General features: G+C 34.4%; 1 protein-coding gene across 6 annotated transcripts; it reads right to left on the bottom strand.

Moving 5' to 3' along the window:
* Window positions 1-2,084: 2,084 nt before the first annotated feature.
* Window positions 2,085-8,769, bottom strand: LOC148782189 (uncharacterized). Of its 6 annotated transcripts, none has more exons than XM_088863619.1 (5): window positions 8,581-8,769; window positions 7,520-7,693; window positions 6,142-6,230; window positions 3,546-3,645; window positions 2,085-2,375 (listed from the first exon to the last, which is right to left on the bottom strand). In XM_088863619.1, exons 1-5 carry the CDS (start codon window positions 8,624-8,626, stop codon window positions 2,266-2,268), a joined length of 519 nt encoding a protein of 172 aa, XP_088719745.1. In that variant the 5' UTR covers window positions 8,627-8,769; the 3' UTR covers window positions 2,085-2,265. The 6 variants fall into 6 exon arrangements, 4 of the variants coding, with proteins under 4 accessions (XP_088719745.1, XP_088719746.1, XP_088719744.1 ...); XM_088863620.1 differs by having other exon boundaries at window positions 7,520-7,701; window positions 8,566-8,758; XM_088863618.1 differs by having other exon boundaries at window positions 7,520-7,701; window positions 8,581-8,758.
* Between the last annotated feature and the right edge of the window lie 371 nt (window positions 8,770-9,140).

The raw sequence follows: 9,140 nt of genomic DNA, 5'->3' as shown, positions 1-9,140 counted from the left end.
GTTCGGTGTAGTCGATTTATCCACACTATTTAAAAAAATCGGATGGTACCAGGACTATGGGCAAAAACATTGTTCATTGTTGCTCAAAGCATTGCATAGTGGCTCACAAGTGGCATGTAAGCATGGTTTTTGGGGGTCTTTCTTTCCTAAAATTTCATGAGGCCAAACTTTGATTACAATATTTATTCAGCATCTGTACAAAGTCATTAGGGAAACGACTCAAGGAAGGGGTGGTCAAATTGGTCGCTTCAAAAAATTTGACGTCTTGAGTTTTATTTTTACTACGGATAGGGGGCCATTAATACGAATTTAAAAACTTCGCTTGGCTCCCTATGGCAACAAAATGTATAAATTTAAAGGGTGCGGTTTGTGTAGAGCCTAGGCTCTAAACCATCACATTCAAATAGTGTCGAGATATGTGATCTCAATATTGGAAATCTTTGTTATAGTCTTAAAATATATTCATCTTTAATTATAAAGTTTAAAGCTTCAAAAATAGTGTAGATCGACAAATATATGAAAACTTGAAAACCTTGAAAATTGAATGACAAAAAATTAGTTACAAGATGCATTATTTCCAAAACTTGAAACCTATTTTTTTCTCGTGTCCATCATCTTGATGTCAAGGTGATCAATTTGAGGATATATGGGCATCAAAATAACCTCTTCTAGTGAAATTTTTGTGGTAGGCTTTAATTTGATTGTTTAGAGTCTCGGCTCTATATAAACTTTCCCCAAGTTTTAAATACGGCTCCATATAGCAAAAAGAAAATGTATATGCTCAAGAACTAGATTTTGATTTGAGTGGTTATTTGTGTATTTTTTTCTTCTGGATAATTCAATAGGAAAGACAGTTTCTTTTGGATAATTCAATGGGGAAGACAAGCCCTTACCTGTTTTTCAAGTAGATTAGGAGTTAGCTTTTTTAAAGTATTAGTCGGGTGGTGTCTGTGGTGGGATTGAAAACCACATGGTGACAACTAGAGTGTGGGGGTGCTACCATTACGAACCCATACCCTTTTCCGAGTGGTTAGTTGTTGATGTTAGTAAGTTATATCTCAATTTTGATTCCTATAGTTGAATTACCCTCAAAAGAAAATGCATATTTGCTCCCTCAAGCAAAAGAACCGCTATGATGAATTTTTTTTATTTTAAAATTTTGGATCTACTTTTAAATTTCTAGATAATTAATCTCGTTTAAAAAGGCCAAAAAAAAAAGATTGATATTGAGGAGTAGTGTGTCCAGAGATCTAACTTTCCAAAAATCTCATTTAAAAAGGGAAAAAAATTTGATATCACTTTTAAATTTCTAGATAACTAATCTCACTTAAGAAAGAAAAAAAATATTGATATTGAGGAGTAGGGTGTCTATAGATCTAACTTCCCAAAAATCTCATTTAAAAAGGAAAAAAATAGATTGATATTGAGGAGTTGTGTGCCTAGAGATTTAACTTCACAAAAATGTGCCTAGAGATCTAACTTCACAAATTTGGACAATCTATGTTCAATCCTAGGACCTAATTTTTTTCAGGTGCTTTAATAGCATTTGTTTTATTTTTTATTTTTCCTTTATGTTGGATATTATACTGAGAGTTTTACCTACTCTAGTCAATTTGCACCCGCCTAACACAGACTTGATATCTGTTTGAATGCCTCCCTCGAGCCAAAAAAAATCCCTCGAGCAAAAAAAACCACTAATTTCCTTGAAGTTTTTACACACCTAGATCTATAACTATTCACAAAATCTACCAGCACAAGGCATAGGGTCTGGATCCCTCTCGGATCATCCAATAGAGGAGAGATAAATTGTTACTGCTCCATTTAGCCACTTTTCTATGAATTTTAAAGCTCCAAAAATAGTGTAGATCTGCGGGATCTATGATCTTTTCGATGAGAGAGTTAACGGAGAAATAAAGACTCAGGTGAATATTAGTGGTTAAACCAGAGTTATATGAAAAGCTCTTTTCTGTGAGAACGAGAGAGAGTTCTGCTACTTGAATGCATGTGATCTCTAGATCGTGCCGTTTGGAAAACCACCCATTTGGATCAAATATAATAAATGGGGGATCCGAGTCGCTCAAGAATTACCCAATACCAGTATATTATTTATTTATTATTTTTTTATCCATCCAGAGGATGAAGATGTTCGATTCAGCTGACCCGAATGGGCACAATATATGGAAGATCCAAACCTTGATTAAATGTTTAAAACCATGGTGCTGACTATGTCAACTTGGTTGAATAGGGCCAGCACAAACCTTAGCCTTATGCATTCTCAAGTTCTCTATTTGCGCTAGAATGGGGGCAGCTCAATCCCCGTTCTCCGTGAGCAATGTATGCTCTAAATTCGAAATGCTCCTCTCTATGCTTTTTATCTGCACAAAAGATAATGAAACAATTATATTAATTTGACTCGTATGCATCACCGAGAGAGAGGTAGAGAGATCTTATTGTTTAAGATAAAAAACATAACACATGACATCATTATCGTTATCAAAGCTTTTTTCCAAGTAATTGAGGTTGGCCACACGAATCTTTGTCCGTCATTATGCTTTATTAAGAATCATAGAAATTCACAAGGTTATAAATCTAAGCCTATGTTTGAATGTGCTGATAGTCATAGCCAATCTTTAACTTATGGGCAATAGGTAAAATAGGCATTATAGAACAATAATATTCGATAATACATTTGTTTTTTACTTTTATTCATAATACCATAATGGGGTTATTAGTGCCAATTCTCTAATAAGCTGGTTCCATTCCTCCAACATGAACATGGCTAGCTCTCCATCCACTTAGGTTAAGGAATCTTATTCGTGTGGCTATGTTGGGCAATTGGGCAATTCGGATAGGCCACATCGTCAAGTTCTCGTCCACTTTATTTTTTATTTTTTTTAATATTTTAAATTTTAAAATACTAATTTAATATTTTTTATATCTGAAAGAATCCAGATCAAGAATCATTGAACCATATCATTTCAACAAAAAGGTCATCCAAGACCCATTTTGGGTTTTAGTACAATGGATAAAATGGCTCAATTCATATCAGTCTAGTCTGTTGAATCGGATTATTTTTTATTCATCCCATGATTCTAAATAGACTTGTTTGACATAGTGTTTAAAAAACTAGCAAACTAGTGCCAATCCGGATCTAGAATCTTTGACCAAGAGTTCCCTTACGGAATTGGGAATTGCTCGATTTCCCTTGGAGTCACTAGTTCCGTCTGGGAACCTAGCAATCCAGTTGGGCAAATTCAATCGGTATATATTACATTTGTTGTTACTGTTATTTCTTTTTAATTTTTTGGACCGGTCCTCACACCGGAACATTAGTCCCATTTGCTGACCCAAATCAGGGATTCCCTGATCCGGACATAATTTTTGGATGGCCAGTTCACCTTAAAAGAAATTGATTTTTCCCCTATTTAAAAAGTAAAAAAAAAAAAATACATGATAGAAAGATAGATTTTTCCAATTTATTTCTCTTTAAAAAGCAAAAAGAAATAAGACAAAGTGTGCCTTGCGCTGTGGCCATCGAGGCATACCATTTCTGCGGCATACTTTCTTTTTCTCTGCGGCCGCACTAATGGGGAGGTGGAAATAATTGGCCAAGTCTCCCCGTTTCAATTTTCCAGTTCTCTCTCTCTAAAAAAAAGACGAATCCAAGCATCATACAATTGAAGGAAAAAATACAAGGAGTTATATACTCTATTATACGCGGCCGCACTAATGGGGAGGTGGAAATAATTGGCCAAGTCTCCCTGTTTTAATTTTCCACTTCTCTTTCTCTCTAAAAAAAAGACGAACTCAAGCATCATACAAATGAGGGTAAATATACAAGGAGTTATATACTTTACTATACTACAAGGCTATTTATTTTTGGTATAAGGGAAATTATAATCACTCGTAAAGGCTGGACGTGAGATCCTTTTTGTTAAAATATTGGACGTGAGATCCAACAGATTGAAGTGTGTCACCAGTATTCAAAAATTGAGCCGGCCTTGTAAACCAGTCAATGGCTGCGTCCAAATAACGGGTAAACCGGCCGATCAATTGGCAGTGGGCGGTTCAAAAAATGTTTAAAAAATAAAAATACAAAAAAATATAAAAAATATATTTAAAGCATGATTAAACAAAACCCATCCAAAATTTAAAAATAGTGAAAAATTAATTTTAAAAATTTGATTTGTACCTAGGGGTATTTTTTAAATTTTTTTTAAATAAAACAGGGAATTGTAAAACGAACAATTGGATACCTGGAAATATATTGTCTGAAATATATTACTGGTGTAATACATTACTGCGTAATACATTACTGCGTAATACATTACTTGCAAATGGATTGTCATTATTTGGATAGTATTTACCTGCAACCTGAAAAATACATTGTTGCTGTTGGGCTACGTCCAAAAGAAATATGGGAAATGCATTATCAACCTTTGTTTTTTTTTTTTGGCTTTATACCCAAAACATGGTTGAGTGTATAATCCCTATTAGTATGTAGCTTAGGCATATAAATTAGCCACACTTTTTGTATGCTTTTGCATCTTGATTTGGAATCACATGATTTCAAGTCAAGACGTAAACCCTTGTTTTCTTTTTTTGTGCTAAAGCTTTTCGATCATCTCTCTCCATAAAACTTCCGTGGGCAAATTCAAAAAAAAAAAAAGAAGTTTGGACAAATTTAGCTAGTAACCTAGAAGGGACTAAATGAGATGTATTAGAGGAGAAATTATGTTAGGGGCATTTGAGGAGATTAAAAAGGTAAAATAATTTTAAACATTTATGAAAAAAAAAAACAAAAAAAATCCAGGCACTAAGTATTTCGAATTTATCAACAAACAATAGTAAAAATAAAAATAAAACGAAAAAAAGCTATTAAAAAATGAAGCTATTGGTTACAAAATATGGGGTACGCGTTTTAGGTTTAAATATCTTGAGCTTTGCGATTCCGTTTGTAAATGCAGCTATTGGTTACAGAATATGGGGTATGCATTTTAGCTCTTAATTTTTTTTATCGTGGTTTATTAGGGGTGAATTACAGTAGTTTTGGGTAGCGAAAATAATAGAGAGACGCATCCGAACCATTTCTTCCAATTACCCGTCAAGACGATTTTCACCTATCACCGCATGTAATAGATTTCCTGATTTTACCCTTCTTTTTGGAAAAATCTCCAACTATCTTTTTTATGTAATAGATTTCCAAGTTTCCAATGGTGCCTTAGACAATATGCTGTCTAGAGGTACAAGACATCCATCATGTTAAAGATATACGCAAATTAGGTGCTCTATCTAAAATCAAATGTAACTAACGGTTCAAATATTTTATTTTTTCATATTCATGGTCTTCATGTTAAAAATTATATTATTTTCTAAAAATTAAGATCAAACTATATTTAAAAAATATATTTATTGCCAAACCCACATTTCTACATGTGCCAGCTTGGCCGCATGCTAACCGCGTCCATGTAAAAATCAGTATTCACAGCCAAAATACTTTTCAATTTTTGCCAAAATGATAAAAAAAGATTTAAAAAAACTTTACAAACAAATCCATTATTTTTTGGGATTTTATATTTTTTTTTTGATTGTTTTATAAATACCCAGTCAGACCACCAAAACCGACCAAAATCGGATCGGCCAATCCCCGATTCTGGTTTGATAGGCTAGTTCCGACTTGGACGGACCGAGTTTGAAAACACCGGCCACAACATTGAAGAAATTTTATTTTGGACTTTATAGCTAATCAATGATACATTTCCCTATCCCCTACTTTCACATGCAATGGTCAATAAAAATTATGGCCTCGTTGTATTAAAATTAAATGATCAATTTCTAATAAATACAAACACAATACTACCGATAAACAAAAAATAATGACTTTTTATTATACACTTGTTGAAGATTTTAGCAAACTAGGAAAAACTAAAAAAATCTAATGCATTTACCATTTCAAGAGTTCAAATCAATGTTTAAAAATCCGGACTGGAAAAGTAAACTGGCCATCTAGACGATTCGCCTGAGAGGATTGGCCAGTAAGAAAAATAAAAAAATGAAAAAAAATAATAAAAAAGCGGAGTGGATCATTTATATATTTTTTACGTAAAAAAAAAAAAACGTGAGAAGATGGGTTTTACGTACCTGTCTTGCGATGTTATTCTTTTGGGTTTTCATGGGAGTTCTATTCACGCTTTGTGGTATCTGAATTGTGCCTTCTTGAACCATGTTGTCTGCAATGAATGACATACCGCTTAGAGAGAGAGAGAGAGTTCCACAATGACACATTCATCGCAGTAGAGAGAGAAAGAGAGGAGGAGAGGTGCTCGCCCTTAACTGAGCATATGCAGTTGCGTGTGTAGGGCTGCAACGGGCCGTGTTTGACCCGAACCGAAAAGTCCAAACATTTCAGCCAGGCTGATGGCGGCCCGTGCTGGAATCTCTGTCTTTCTCTTGGGCTGGGCCAAGCCCAGAATATGCTTCAGGCCCGGCTGCTAACCGGCCCAAAATTAAATTATGGGTGGACTTTAGGCCCAAACACCAGCCCGGCTTAACTTTTTTTTAAAAAAAGGAAAAAATTACTTTAAGATCTCTCTTCCCAAAGTTTTTTTTAGTCCATCTTAAAAAAAAAAAAAAAAAAAATTTCTATAAAAAAAACTATACTAAAACATTTCTTTCAATCAAAATTTAATAAATAAAAATAGAGATGGTATACAATAACATCATTGATCTTGATACAAGGAGGTCACAATTACTTATAACCGGATGTTAAATTTGATAGCTTGGGTGTGTCATAAAGTTTGATAAATTCTTTTTTGAATATTGAGCTTGGTCAATAGAATAAATGCAACCATCCAATGGTCAAAATTAATTACGATTTTCTTCAACTGAAGGTAAATGATCTCTTTGTATATTTTTTTTTTCCATTAAAAATAAAAAGGTGCAGTTTGTATAGAGCTTAGGCTCTAAACATTCAAATTAGAGCTTACCTTCAAATAGTATTGAGAAATGTAGTTTCAATACTGGAAATCTTATTGATAGCCTTAAAATCTATTTTTATTTTTTATTTATAAAGTTTAAAGCTTCAAAATAGTGTAGATCGATAGATCTATGAAAACTTGAAAATCTTGAAAATTGACGGTCATAAAATATGTTACAAAATATACTATTCCATCTTGATGTCGAGATGATCAATTTGAGGATATTCGGGCATCAAAACAATCTTCTTATGAAATTTTTGAGGTAAGTTCAAATTTGATTGTTTTGCGCTTCGGCTCTATGCAAACTTTTCTCAAAAAACAAAAAAAAAAAAAAAAAAAAAAAAGAAGAATTAGGAAAAGTGAGGCACGTGGCCATCCAACCCCACATGACTCAATATCAGACTGGCCCGTAATTGTCCTGGCCTGAACCCAGCCCGGAAGCCCGAAGGCGGCTCATAAGTAGCCCGAACCAGACCCCTCCATGAAAGCCCAACGCCCTCCCCAGACCGTTGGCACCCGAAGCTGTGTGTGAGAGAGAGTACACGAAGTAGTTTCATTGGAAAGCGGAATCGACATGGAGCTTGAGCCTGGTTCCCCTTCCATGCTGGTGCACAAGGCCGCATAAAATGAAGAGAGAGAATCTTGAATCACTGCAAAGCCTTCCCGCCTTCTCAGTTGTGCATATTGCAGTAGAAATTGCTGCAATTCCTCCATATCTGTGAACCTAAATCATCATTCAATTTCTATGTAAAACTATCCAAAATGCCATTTGAAAATAATCGAATTTGAATTCAACATAGTGCAACCTCAATTAATCCATACTATTAAAAACATAATCGATACAAAATCACATGACTAGACCAGACCACACTTAGAGAATAAATATCAAGCATATCGTCGCGGCTCAAATCTCACTGGAAAATTCTAAAATCAATTTCTGGACCCTAACAACTACGTCTCTAAAGAAAATTTGAATTCGCGGCTTTAAAAACTGTGCATCTCTTGTAACGCATTATTTTCAATTATTAACATATTCGCCAAATCTACCACTATTTTTTGAGTTTCAAATTTTTGTAATCAGGGGCAAAAATAGATACTCAGGTTATTATAGGGACTTCCAGTGCTAGCATGAATTTACTTTTTAAGCATTGTGCACACCGGGGACATATATAATTAGCACCATATCGAGCCGGGTTGTGGTCGTGGCACCCCTATACCTAATTGTCACGTTGTGGTTTTCAATCATACTGACGTCACCTACGGACACTTTCAAAAAAGCTAACTTCCTAATCTATCTAGAAAAACGAGTAAGGGTTTTCTTCCCCACTATTACCCAAAAAAAAATAATAATCTAATTTCAATATAACTTTTTTTACTATTACTTGCAGGCCATTACTATTAACCCCAAAAAATTTCAGATTTGAGGGGATATGTTGCATGTGTTACGTGTGCATGTTAAGAGAGTGTGTGTGTTTTGAGGGATTGTGTTGCATGAGTTATGAGAGAGAGACTCATGATTAGCACTGAAAACCTTCATCTTTTAATGGAACGTCATGGATTAAGACATGTTTTGTGCTTGCCAAACAACCTGTTAAATCCTTACACAAATAGTCGTTGCTCCTGTGAAGAAGGGATCCCACCATTACCATACTGCACTTGCATTACTGCACGAGTCACCACACACGGTCAGGATGCGTTCCCTGCAAATCGAACTGCCAAAATTGATACATAACGAGAGTTCAAGACACTGAGGGAAGAGAGACGATGGAGGGACACAACCTGTCAGAACACTGAGAAGAGAGGGATTTTTTTTTACACTAAAACCTTTTAGTTAGTTATTTAACCGTTTTTTTTTTTTTTTTTTTACGTTTTAACGGTCAAAAAGGGTGAAGGACACGTTAAAAAAGGTAGAGATCATCCTCACCTTATCCAACAAGGACAAAAAAAAAGCCAAATTAGAGCTCACTTCAAAAATTTTAGTAGAAGAGGTTACTTTGATGCTCAAATATCTTCAAATAGATCATCTCAATAACATAAGAAAAAAATGGATTTCAAGTTTTGAAAATAGTGTATTTTGTAACGTATTTATTTCAAGTTTTGAAAATAATGTATTTTGTAACGGTAAATTCTCAAATATTTTCAAGTTTTCATAAATATACTCAA

The sequence above is a fragment of the Amborella trichopoda genome, chromosome 4 (assembly GCF_054954075.1).
Source record: "Amborella trichopoda isolate Santa Cruz 75 chromosome 4, AtrichopodaSantaCruz75HAP2 v2.0, whole genome shotgun sequence".
Taxonomy (NCBI): domain Eukaryota; kingdom Viridiplantae; phylum Streptophyta; class Magnoliopsida; order Amborellales; family Amborellaceae; genus Amborella; species Amborella trichopoda.
This window is presented reverse-complemented; position numbering and strand designations above follow the sequence as displayed.

Excerpts from the sequence above, each read along its gene's own strand:
- LOC148782189 (XM_088863618.1), bottom strand. The coding sequence starts at position 8,639 with ATGCAAGTGCAGTATGGTAATGGTGGGATCCCTTCTTCACAGGAGCAA. Across the intron at positions 7,702-8,580 it reads CAGGAGCAACGACTATTTGT|GTTCACAGATATGGAGGAAT; the intron begins GTAAGGATTTAA and ends ATGATGATTTAG. Across the intron at positions 2,376-3,545 it reads GAAAGTATGCCGCAGAAATG|ATAAAAAGCATAGAGAGGAG; the intron begins GTATGCCTCGAT and ends TCTTTTGTGCAG.